Raw genomic sequence first — 13,130 nt, 5'->3', positions numbered from 1 at the left:
CTACTGAATCAGGGTCTCTGTTGAGGGCCTAGTAACCTGGACATGCTCAAGTTTGAGAAGCGTAGCCCCCTTAAGGACTTCGCATCCATCCATTGCCAACTGGAGTGTGGTGCAACAGTTTAGTACCAGTTCTTTTCTGCAAAGTACTCACAAGCCCATCACTTTTTCCCTAAGAACATCTTCCAGGGCAGGTGAAATCTCAAACCCACACTGACCAGCAACAGAGGTGCTGGAGGAAGAAAAGGTATATGGGGCCTTAGGAGACCTTAATTCAAATGCTGGCTCTTCTTGTATTCCTGTGCTGAGTGACCTCAGGCAAGTCACTCCTACCTCTGGAGCTAGGCAGGCAATAGAGTGTAATCAGCATCCTTATTGCTGCAGAGATAGCAATGTACATTATCACATCCTATCCAGGTATAATAAATTAAGCTTTTGCTGATTACAAATGCAGGTTTGTCTGGCCAAAGCTGCACCAAGATCTTTTTGTGGGAACAATTGTGATGCAGTGCGTTGACTTTGGAACCCTAAGGTCAGGGCTTCTGTGACCTCGACCAAGGTACTGAACCACACAGTGCCTCAGTTTTCTTTTTGGTATCAGGGACAAAAGAATACGTTTTTCTCTGCTCTGTTGTCAGCTGAAATAAAATAATGAATGTAAAAGTGTCTAGCAGAAAGAAGGACCTCAATAAATGTGTGTGGAGTTGGAGGAAACAATTTACAAGGCAAATTAATAGTATAAACAATGGTGTCAAGGGAGATATTTGACATGCTCAGGAGAACAAACTTCCTGAGTATGTTAGCAGCCTCTATTTGTTTTACCAACAATTCATATTCCAATTATGAGTGAGTCATCTATTTGTTAGCACAGGCCCAAGCTGGAACTCAATCTGGCACCAATTCCTCATGCAGGACTTCAAGTTACCAGTGTCCTTGAAAGAATGAAAATAGTAATTTAGTTGAGGTTGTGGCACAATTAAAACTTTTTTTCACAACTCCTGGGCAGATTCTCCTCCATAGATCTACTTCTCTTCTGTTTGTCTGAGGGCAGAGGAGGATGCAAGTTCATTACTGATCTTGTCCTCTTACGAACCGTCTTTCCTTTTCAGGGTTGCGGGTCCTAGAACCCAGGATGACTCTCCAAAGCCTACAGCAACTTGCAGTGAAAAAAACTTCAAGGCTTGGAAGATTGTGAGTGGTAGCCTCTATGAAAGGATTTGTTCTTATCAGCATCTCTGAGTGTTGGCAGAATGGAGCCATAGGAAAGAACATGGGCTTTGAAGCTGGACTGATCTTTGGTTGAATCTTGACTCTACTACCTCCCAGATGTGTGACTTTGTACCTCCTTGAGCCTCGGCTTTCTCATCTGTAAGCAGGGTTCTATGACACTCATTCATGCTGTTAAAATTGAATGTGACTGTTTATGTAACAGGTACCCAATACAAATCCTAGGCTGTTGCATTCTAGCCCCACTCCCTGTATATCAGGAAGCTCCTTTTAGACTCAGTCACTCCGATGAGGCACATTGACTGTTGCAAGCCTATTTACCAGAAACAGATCAGACTTATGGTCATCTTGGTGGCTCAGTGCCTGGCACACACTAGGTGCTTAATGTGCATTGGTTGACCCAATTTCTGAGTAGTTCATCCAAGCAAATCACTCAGGAAAATGAAGGCAACCGACACATGAAGTAAATGTCCTGGCTATTCCTCCAGCCCTTCTCCATTGGGCAGACATCTGATTGATGCCTTCAAGACTGGCCAAAGTGGCCCCAAAATAGCCACTATCAGAATCATCCTGACGTTGGTCAATTTGGATATCTGCAGACCTGAGTGGAGTTTACATTTGATTCCCTAAACTAATTTCCCCGAAGTCAAATAACTGGTGGAGGTCTTTTCATGTTCCTTGTATAAATGTCTATTTAATCACCATCCTGTCTCTAGCACTTCAATAACTTGTACATTTCCCCCCTTAATTACTGTTTCAGCTCTGCAAAGAAAAGAAATGGCTGGCTGAAAAACTCACGCCATCTGCACTATTTGAGCTCTCTGTTCCCCCGACTGCCCACTTGAATAGAGAACTTTTCAGCTAAATCCCGTTGATCATTTGGCTCATGCCCTCATATTAAACAGGAGAATCCTGAGACCAAAGTCACTCAACTAGCCAGGGCAAAGCTGAGGTTGGGCTGGACTTCCCAGGACACACCCTGCCTCCTACTGATGGACTCCTTCCTCACGCAGCTGCAGAACGTGCATGTACCTTTGCAGTCAGGAGGACTTGGGTTCAAATCCAAGCTTTGTTACCTGCTGAGTCTGTGACTTTAGGTGGATTACAGATGCTCCCAGCACTGCAGTTCCCCCATTTATAAAATGTAGATTTTCACACAGTCTTCCAGGGTTATTGCACAGAATTGAGATGACATGAAACATGCCCAGCCAGAGGCTGGCATATCACAGTTGCCCAGTGTTATTTGCCTTTGTCCTTCACTCAAAATGCTCACCGCAAGTCATAATAATGCAAATAGCTCACATTTCTTGAGTGCTTACTTAGGGCCAGGAATGGGTCTAAGCACCTCACATGTATTAGCTCATTTATTCCTCTTTCTCTAAAGACAAAAGTATCTTTCTTGATTCCCTAAAGCTATCCATACTCCCAACTACTGGACTGCCTGGCCTAGTGCCATTTCAACAGAGTTAGCTGATTTTAAACAATGTGTTGCTGAAATGATTTCTTGCTTTCTGTCCTGGCAAGTAGCAGCCAGCTTGTCTGATGTGACAAAATGTGATGAAACTAAACGCTGTTTTCTTGGCTTTAAGTACATATGAGTGGTCCAAAATCTGAACTCGAGGTTAACTCTTGCAAAGGGGGTTGGGCAATAGGGAAGGGTGCAGGGAGGAGTGGCCTCTCACAGAGTTAGAAACAGGGTGGCAGCTGGAGTGTTTGGGACACAGATGAGGTCTCTCTCCACAGTCTAACAACCAGTAGTGAAAGAAGTCAGAGTTTTGCTGCAAAGTTCAAAAACTTTAGTTTGGTCTCCAGGCACCCACTACATAATTGCATCATCACCCCTCAGCCCAGCTCCCATCTCAGCACAACCGACCCCTCCCTCCAGCCACCCTGCACTAGGCACGGGGCCTAGAAAGCATGCGTTCAATCTCATTATTTCATGTCTCTGAACTCTCGCATTTGGACTCCTGCCCTCTCACTCTGAAGTCCTCTTTCTCTCCTTTTCTACTTTGGAGCTTCTACTTATCCTTCAAGATTCAGCTGAGACACCACCTCCTCCAATAAACCATCGAAGATCCCCAGTCTGATCCTTGGAGCCCACACAGCACCTCTGTATGCTCCTGGTGTCTATTCACACATCTCCATCCTCAACATCACTGAGAGCTCCCAAAGGACATGTACCAAGCCTTATTTAATTTTATACCCCCAGCAGCTAGTACAGAACTTAGTATGTAGTTGACCTTCAAGAGACATTGGTTGATTGAATGAATGAATGAGAAAATGAGCATGTATCTCTACTCAGGTAAGTGGTCATAATATGATATGATAATTATATGAATATAATTAGTAACTGCTACCATCAGAGGTCAAGACACTGAGCTGGGCACTTTATCCACATTATGACAATGGCTCCTGAATATTGAGCACCTACTGCTGTTCAGGCATGCGCCAGTTATTGCTCATATGTTATCTTCACCCCAGATCTCCGAGGTAGGAATTATTACCAGAGGCTCATGGAGCAAAGTGTCTGTCCAAGGCACAGAGCTAGGAAATGGCAGCACCAAAGACCCGTGCTGAGGTCTGCCTGGCACTCTCCCCTGAACCATGCCATCTGCCAGAGAGAGAGCCATTGCTCCTTGTTCCTGCAGTGGACCTCAGATTGGCCTCTGTTGGTTTCTGTTCCAACCCCCTGGTTCTTCTTCCAAAGCCCCAGTGCCCAGATAGCTCAGCCTCACTGTTTTGCATCCCACCCAATTACTGGGAAGGCTCCCTTCTTCTGGCCCAGGAAACCCCAGAAGGGCCAGAGTGTTCACAGCTCGAGTCCACAGCTGATGCCAGGGAAACAACACAGGCATTCAGAAGCCAAGCTGCTTTATCTGACTGCTGAGAGATTAACTCTTGCACAGCTGCAACAAAGAGAGGAGCTGCAACTAAACACATCTCGAGTGGGCCTAGAGGATAAGACCCAACAGACACCCCCCTCCCCTGCCAGGTTTATTTCCAGACCATGGGACTAACTGGCTGAAATGGGACTTAGGGACAGCTGGCACATCCCCCCAGAGGCCTCCTCTAGAACTCCATCTCTCACCTGTTGCTCTAGTCCTCTTAGGATTGGGGAGCACAGGTTTCTGGGGAGTGCTTGGCATCTTGTTTTCTACTTTCCCTTCTCTGTTCCCAAAAGGAATAAATGCCCAGAAGTGGCCTGGTTCTCACTGAAATGCATTTCACTGGTGTTCTCTAGAGGAATTAAGCCAGGAACATTGTTGCAGGCAACACAGGACAACAGGGAATGTTGGGGGTACCTGATGGAGGTATGCATTCCCCAGTCCTTTCCTGTCATTACTTGTCAAGCTGTCTGTTGGGTGCCGGAGACAGCAAGTACATCAGATATGATTCCTACTCTGGTCTGGAGGGGGAGACAGGCACAGTCTAACAGGTGCGATGACATGTGTCTGTGTGAGGATCAACATCTAAACAGGGTGGAAGAGGGGCAAGAAGGGGAACGCATCAGTTGTTTGGTGATGTGGCATAGATGCAGCAGGTGGTCAGGAAAGGCTCCAAAGCAGGAGAAACCCCAGAGCTGCCTGTTGAGCAGGCAGGTGTCCCCCAGGCAGACAAAGCAGCATGAAAGAGGAGTTAACAGCAGCAGCGGAAACCAAACCAAGCAGAGGGGCTTGAGGAGCAGGGATTCAGCTGTTGGGAGCTGTTCTGTAGACCTTGAGTATATGGTATGAGGGAGAGTGTGGCAAGAACTAAAGCAGGACAAGGTGGAGGGGCTGAGGAGCTCAGGCCTTAATCTGAGGACAGCTGAACCACTGAAAGGTTTGAAGGAGGGAAACCATGTGCTTTGAGCAGTGCTTTAGAAAGACTACTCTGGCTGTAAAGCAGACGATGGGATGCAGGGTGTTGGCTGGGACAGAGCTGGAGGCCAAAAGACCAGTTAGGAGGCTGATGTGATTGAAAGGAAGCATTTCTATAGGGGTCCAGCAGAGTTTTCAGAGCTCTCTCTGACACACACACACACATACAACTAATATGGTGTATACAGTATTGTTATCTCCATTAGATGATTTAGGAAACTCAAGAATAGACAGATTAAGTCACTTGCCCAAGGGCACATGGTAAGTGGTAGACTCAGAATTTGAGCCCAGTCAGTGCAGCTTGAGAGTTCATGTTCTCAGCCACTACACTTTGGTGCCACTCCATCAAAGATGACAAAGGATAGAGACAAGGCAGTGTGGTTAGAGGAAAATATTCCTGACGGGCCTGCTGTATATTTGGGGCTCCCTGAAATAGCTTCTGGCTTCTACAGATAGAGGGATGAAGCTTTTAATTCTGAGGTCCTTGGAAAAACCTACAGCATGCAACTTTAAGGGGCTGGATACTCCCAGGACTGGGCCATGATAGGAAGCCACTAGGGGTCACCTGAGTCTCCAGGAACACATACCTTTGGGGAATGGAGGTAATACTTTTGCTTGGGTGTGTGTGTGCCTGCAAACTCTTCAAACACAGGGACTCAGAGTACAGGGAGGAAAGAGAAGGGTGCCCCAATGGGAAGGACCTTACTCTCTTCAACTCCCTAACAATTGGCCCACACAACTCATGGCCATGCCTGCTGTAGAGGTTGAAGTCAGGTGGCTCCTGAAGGGACTGTGTCCTCTGCATGCCTCAGGGACATGTTGCCGACTCTGATGAAGTGGGCCACCTGAGGTGGCTCCACTTTCCACTCTCCCAGCTCCTAGGAGGGACAGGATTCCTAGGAGTAGAGGTGGGGGAGAGGGCAGAGTCCTGTGTAAGTCCTCTGAGAGAAGAGAGGCCCAAGGTCAGAGAGGAAAGGTACATGTGGTTTCTGTGTAATGCAATTAGTGGTATGCAAAGTTGGACTTTGAACTTGCTGGCTCTGAGCATTGGACAGCTTTTTAGAGCTTCATTTTTCTTATTTTGAAAATGGGAATAGAACTCATTAACGCAGGGCTGTGGTGAATATCAAAAGTGCATAGTGGCTGTTAGAATGCAATTCCACACACTTTGCAAAGCAATAGTCAGATTTTCAGAATTACATTTGATGGGCCATGCTGTAAAAGTTGGAGCTGGAGCGAGGGCCTGTTGCTATTTGGATGTAATCTTGAACTTTAATCTAACTCTTGAGGCTGCTAATTAGTGATCGGCAAAAAACAAACAAACAAACAAAAAAAACAATAAACAACAAGAGATCGCTGCCCTCATGCCCTCATTCCTTCACCTTCGTGGAACTCAGAATTGTGCTTGGAGTCCTGGAAGGAATCACTTAGAAGCATATGTTAACAGCATCTCCTACTTGCCAAAGCAGGGAGCCACCAGGTAGATATTCTTTAAAGGCCAGCTGAAAATCTCAGGAAATAAGGAATGTTTTCAGAGCGGATAATTCAGGGCTACTAAATACACAAGCTTAAAGCAAAGCCAGCAGGACAAGATTGAAGCCAGGGTTGCCTTCCTAGACAAGGAATAATCCAATCAGCCAATGAGAGACCTGGTCTGACTGGCATCATGCCAACACTTGTTAGAACCGTGGCATCTCTTTACCATCCCCAAAAAAGCTTTGTCAGAAATGAGGATCTCAGGAGTGATGAATCAGAGCTGGTAAAATCACCATCATAGCACTACCAATGAACACACAAACCAACCTTCCCTGCACTAGTGGAAAAGCCCAAACCCACCTAAGGGACATTTACACACGAATGGCTGGACAGGCGTGCATCATGCTGGGGCCTGGCAGCAGAACTCCTCCAAGGCAGACTGCACAAGGCAGATACCTTCTGTCCAACAGCTGCGTTATCCAGACGCACAGCGTGGGGGAACCGGGACAGCAAATGGTTTACAAATCCTGAGCACAGCTTCTCCTGGCCGCGGCTGTTTGCATCCACATCCCTGCTAGGATGCTTTCTGAACCCCAGAGCAATCCTCCAGACCAGAAGACCCACACTTACATTTTATGGGGGACAGAGGCCAGGTGAAGGGCCCAACCCTGGCCCACCACTGCTCAGTTCTGCTGGATGCTCAAGACTCCTGCACTTCGAAAAAGTAGCCAAAGCATGCTGCTGCCTCTCCCACCAAACTGTCTACAGCTTCGGTGTTGGTTTTCTGGGAGTTTCCTCCCAAGTTCTCCTAGATTCTAAGTGTTTGGGAACTTTAAAGACATAAGCTGCTTAGGATCGTAGGCCTGCTTAGGGACTCTGCGTGATTCCCCTGATGATCCATTTTTGAAACGCTTCTTTTTTTTTTTTTAAGAGCCGTCTATTGGTTTTCCCAAAGACAAGAAGTCCGCACTTAAGAGATCTACACTCCAGACACAGAGCAGTTTCTTGGAGTCCTGAGGGCCTGGAGTTGAGGTCGGGAAGAAGGAGGCTGACTAATATTCACAGACGGCACCATAAGGAGTAGAATGAGGGCTTTGGGGGCTGACACTGGAAGGAGGGGCTGGGACAGGGGAGCCCCCACTAGTGGGAGGCGACTCCTCCTACAGTTAAGTCCAAGTTCCCACAACCTGCAGGAGAAGACTCAGGGGACCCAAGAGTGGGTTCTGCCTTGGCGTCGTGGAGTGGTAACACTGCAAGAGGCCTGGAGACAACCCCGAGGGGGCGGAACACCAGGCCTCCTGACTCCCGGGGAGTGGGCGCAGAGGGAGCGGGTTCGCGCGGAGGGCAACTCACGGAGGAGAAGTTGTGCGGCCCGCAGAGCTCGCCGCGGTACTTGCAGGAGAGCAGCATGTCCTCCAGCTGGTGGCCCAGGCGGTCCATGAAGGCGGCGCTGATGCCTTCGAAGTGGCGCGGCGGCAGGAAGAGGCGGAAGTCCGCCAGCTTGCGGAACCACTGGCGGCGCGGCTCGTCACCCCGCAGCAGCTCGCTGACGAGCGGGCGCGCGGTGCGGTTGGGCAGCAGCAGCCCGAGCCAGTGGCCGGCATAGTAGAGGTCCCCCTTGGAGAGGCGCGGGAAGCGCAGCGGGTTGTTGTTGCACACGGTGACGGCGGGGAAGGGTAACTGGCGGCTCCACTCGCGGTGCACCCGCGTGTGTGACGGGAAGCTGAGCCAGTAGAGCAAGCGGTTCGAAGACCAGGACAGCAGCAAGCCAAGGGATGTACAGAAGGCCAGCACCCACAGCGCCCGCCGCTGGAAGGAGCCCCCAGCCGCCGTGCGCCCGGCACACATGTGCCGCAGCCCGTGCAGTTTAGCGCGGCTCAGCGAAGGCCGCCCCCTGCGGGCGACCCCTGGCCCCTGCAGCGCCCGCTCGCCGCCTCTGCCGCCCCCGGGCTGCCCGGCAGCCGCCAACGCCGCGGGCGCCGGCTCCTCGCGGGCCATGCGGAAGCGTCCCGGGCCGGTGAGCGCGGCCGCGGGCAGCCCGGCTCCGCCGCTCCGGCTCATTCATTCAGCCCGCGGCTGGCAGCAGCGGCGGCGGCCCCGGCCGGGCGGAGCCGCCATGGGAGTCCGCAGCAGCAGTGGAAGCAGCAGCAGCGGCAGCCGCGCGCAGCCCGCGCCAGGGAAGCGTGCGCCCGAAAAGAGCTCCGGTGGCGCGGCATGCCCGCCCGGCGCCGCCGCTGCCGCCTCCGCGGGCGCCCGCCCGGGGCTGAGCGCCGCCTCAGCCCGCAGCCCCCGGCAGTGGCCTCTCCCGAGCGCCTCCCAGGCTCTCCCGGCCCCTGGTCTTCCTGGAGGGTGCCCGGCGCCGGGCACTACTTCTGGAGGGGTCCCACTGGGAGCCGCCTCTCCAGTTCCTGGGTGCTGCGCCCGCCTCCCCTCGTTCTGGACCTCGGGGGACCCTGAGCCGAGTCCCCCCTGCCCCGTCTAACCCCAGCTTTTACGCTGGTCCTGGGAGAAGGGCCACTCGGCCACCATGCCTGATCTGGACATCCCCAGGGACCCCACCAGCCCGGCCCGTAGCCCAGCTGTGCTGGGACACGGGAGAGAAGGCGCCAAGGAACGAGCGCCCCCAGAGGCGCACCGCGGCTCCTGGCTGGGCGGGCGGGGTGGGTGTGTACGGGGGTGAGTGGTCGCCTTGCCGGCTGCAGCTTTCTTTCCCTTCCCCTCCAGGACCCTTCCTTGTCACTGCTCCCCGGGCTGTGCTCGGCAGAGACCCGCTTAGGCTTCCCCAAGTCCTGCGCCTGAGTCCTGCCGGGCGCCCGCTCTCGCCTGGGGCTGAGAGCTTCTCAGGGCGTCCTGCGGGAGGCTGTTCGCCGCCGGGCCCCTTCAAGGATGCTAGCCGTAGGGAAGTGTCGCTTCTCGCCTCGACTCTCCAAGGTGTCTCGCGGCTCCAGAAAAGCCCGGCCTTGCTGTCTCTCGCCTCTTCTCTCTGTCCCGGCGGCGACAAGAGCTGGGGACTGCGGAGAACCGCCAACACCTCCCGGGGGTGACCCGGACTCGCTGCTCCGCGCGCCCTTCTCCTCTCGAGACTCCGAGCTGGCGGTGGCCGTGACGCCGGCTAAGCTCCTTCCCCGGCTGCCCGGGAGAACCCTCTTCGGGCCCCAGGCGAACTTGGGCAGCGGCCGCGCGATGCTGGCGCGGCTGGGCTCCGAGCACCTGCTCCTCCGCTCGCTGGCCCCGCGGCTCCGGGCGGGCGGGGCGGCGGCGGCCGTGAGCGCCGTGCGCTCCTGGAGACGCGGTGCTGACGCGCCCGGCTCCTCCTCGCTGCATTTTAATTCCTGGCCACTGTGGCCGCTGCACACCGAGCGGGAAGCCTCTTGCTGGAGTCGGCCGGGTGCGGGGGTGGGATGTGGTGGGGAGCGGGATGGGGATGCGCTGGACAGATGTGCTCAGGTGTATGGGCTTGTGGGAGACATAAGTCGTATAACCATTGTGCTGATGTGGCCCCAGTGTAGACATGGGTGAGAGGACTCCTGAGGGTGTGAGATGGGCTGTAGAGAGAGCGAGTTGCTATGTAGTGTGGGCATTTGAACACGATTGCGAGTGTGGTGCCAAGTATTGGGTGTGCGTAGGATGTGCATTGTGTATGTGTGAATGGGCATTTCTGTGAAACTCTTGAATGTGAGCATGTCTGCGGGTGGCGTGCTGTGGCCATTAGAGTGTGGTGCATGCAGGATGTAGTGTCTATGGTGACATGTATGTTCCGTGTGTGTACGTGTGCACTTAGTGAGTCCTGGGTTTGAAATGGATGTGTTGATGTGTGGATGGATATCAGGGTTTCTAGATGTGGTGTGTAGTTGGTGTGTTTTTGTGCGTGTGTGTATGTGCATGTGTTGTATGTAATGAGTATGTATGTTGAGGCATTGCGAGCAGGGTAGGCTCAGTGGGACAATCCTCCCCTCAGCCTCTTAGGGACGTTCCATGTGTGTTCCAGCCCCTTCCCTGGAAGTGCCTACTGCTCAGCCCTGGCCCAGTCTGCCAAGCACAGCTCTTCAAGAGGGTGGGAAGGGGGAGCAGGACTTACAGGGACAGGAGACTCCATCTTTCCCATTCCCCTCGCTGGGACAGGGAACACTTGGAGCCCCATTACTCCATGAGATAAAGGGGTTTTCCAGACATTATCCAGAGAGTAGAATTTGGTGGTGGAGGCAGTGTGAAGGGACTCCAAGGGTGGGAGGATGCTCCAGTGGAAGAAGGACCAAAATGTGTATCCTTTGGGGAGAGGAGGCTTGGGGAAGCAGAGATTTGGGTGTGGAGAGGAGTTTTACCGTCTTTGTAATGATGAATTAGGGGCAATTTGGCCAGATCTGTTGAATGAGCTGTGGGTTTCCAAGCAGGAGAGAAGCAGTGCTGGGGTGGGCTTTCCTTCCCCACTGACCTGAGGGCACCCTTGCAGCGTGATGACTCCCTGCATCTGGTCTCTGGAGAAGAGGACCTCTGAGCCCCTCATTTCCCACTCGCCCACATACATACATCCACACAATCACACATGTACAAGCACACATATACACAAACACACACACTACACACACAACACACATATACATGAACATACATGTATACCAACATATACACTTAAGTGCACATTACCCAATGCAAACTGCATACATACATACACACAACCGATGTACATATACACAACACACACACACACACACACCTGGAAACCTTTCTCACTCATCTGGGGTAAAACTTTTTGCAGTTGGGCATTGATGACAGTTTGCTTTGGGTTTGGTTGCTTGAAGATGTCTGTTGCTGGCTTTGAGGGGAGGGTTCTGAAGCTGCATGCTGTACTGGGGCCTCTACCAAAGGCTCATACTCCAGTGCTCCCAGCCTGGTCTCAAGGGTCCTGGAAATGCCAGTGACCCGTGTCTTGGCCAAGGTGGGGTGACCTAGTGACCTCAGTGCAGTTACTGATGAGGCAACCAGGACAAGCATTTGCCATCTTCCAGCATCATAACTCTGGAGTGGCATGAAGCTCTATTTTATAAAAGCCTTTAAAACATTTTAGGTTTCTGATGTGTTCAGCTGTTGTGGGCTTGCTCTTTCCTAGCTATTTCCCCCTTGAAATGTACATGTGCTGCTTTTGATTGACCAAGTGTCTTCTCTGCCATGGGATTTCCTGTGAATTCTCCAGATGGTAGCTCTTTCAGGGAGAGGAGGGGTATCCTGCTTAGGCCTCAAGGGGCCTTGACACAGAAATCTAGAGAAAGACACACGGGCAGCTAGTGACTCCAAGCAATGATTGATGGCTCTCTTTATGGCACATGTATGCAGCACATTCTCTATGCAACTTGAAATACTCCCACCCTCTTCTCTGACCAGTTCTTTGACCAGCCCAGTGAAATTCTGTTCTTTCTTCAAATCTCAGCTTATGCATTGCCTCCTAGGTCAAGGTTTCCTTGATTCTCCCAGACAAATTTGGGTCATGTTTTTCCTATGATCCCAGCACACCTTGGAAGATTGATACCTCTAGGATAGTCCTTATCATTGTTTGTGTCCAAGCCTTTCTGCTGGACTATGACCCCTTTGCAGACAGGGACTACACCTCATTCATATTTGTATCCCTACCTCTTAGCACAGTGACCTAGCACATTGATGAAACACTATTGCCGGGGAAGAGGAAAAAGGAACTAGTATTTCTTGAACAACTACTATATGCCAGGTACAGAACTAGGCACATAAACAAATGTTATTTAATTTCTCACTCCAACTCTGCGGGGGAGGTATTTTGGCCTTTTTTATACACTATTTGTTTTTTAGGGATGAGGGTCTTGTTATGTTGCCCAGGCTGGTCTTGAACTCCTGGGCTTAAGCAGTCCTCCTGCCTCAGCCTCAAAGTGCTGGGATTACAGGAGTGTGCTACCATGCCTGGCTATTTTTACCATTGTTGATGCAAAGGCTTGATGCACAGGATTTGAATCCAACTCTAACTCATTTCAAAGTGCAGGGCTTCCCCCCTCCATCATACTTCCTTACAAAAATTATATTATTATGATAACAATATAAATGTGGGACTTCCTAAGTGCTAGGGCCTCCTCTAGGTGTTTTACACTAAAAACAAGTATCATATATGCTCTAAGTGTTTAATCCTCAAAATAAGGAGGGAAATACCATTTTTTCTCTACTTTAAAGAGGAGGAAACTTTAACCACAGAGAGGTTAAATTACTCACTTTAAGCCACACAGCTACCAATCAGGAGAGCAGGCTTTGCCCAGGTAGTCACTCCATCCCTGTGTTCTCCAGCCCTAGTCCACGCTGCCTCAGTTCTCAGAGGTACTTGGACACAACAGCTCCTGTGGATTAGTGTTACCATCCTGGAAGACTCCCTCAGCCAGAAAAAAGAATTCATGAGGCAAAACAGGGGTGACCCACAAAACCTCTCCATGAAGAAATTAGCATTTAGCATTGTGATGTGCCAATCATAAGTTTTTAAGAAAATTTCCCTTGTTTATCTCTGAAACATCTGTTCACCACACCTGGTGTTCTGGCATTCTGTGTGATGTTGTGCGCACT

At 51.2% G+C, this 13,130-nt stretch overlaps 1 protein-coding gene across 2 annotated transcripts in view; it reads right to left on the bottom strand.

Annotated features, from left to right (window-relative positions):
- ASIC2 (acid sensing ion channel subunit 2) overlaps nt 1–13,130 on the bottom strand; it is a 1,082,573-nt gene that overhangs the window by 269,883 nt on the left and 799,560 nt on the right. The window contains exon 1 of one of the 2 annotated variants that reach the window (XM_030807899.1): nt 7,914–9,813. The exons of the other annotated variant lie outside the window; for it this stretch is intronic. Within the exon in view, the coding sequence (XP_030663759.1) occupies nt 7,914–8,621 (708 nt within the window). The 5' untranslated portion in view covers nt 8,622–9,813. Of the gene's footprint in view, nt 1–7,913; nt 9,814–13,130 lie in introns of those variants that run through there. 2 annotated transcript variants of the gene reach the window in all.

This window comes from Nomascus leucogenys, unplaced genomic scaffold (genome assembly GCF_006542625.1).
Source record: "Nomascus leucogenys isolate Asia unplaced genomic scaffold, Asia_NLE_v1 Super-Scaffold_249, whole genome shotgun sequence".
Taxonomy (NCBI): domain Eukaryota; kingdom Metazoa; phylum Chordata; class Mammalia; order Primates; family Hylobatidae; genus Nomascus; species Nomascus leucogenys.
The sequence above is the reverse complement of the archived record's forward strand: the minus strand, read 5'-3'. Positions and strand labels throughout refer to the sequence as shown.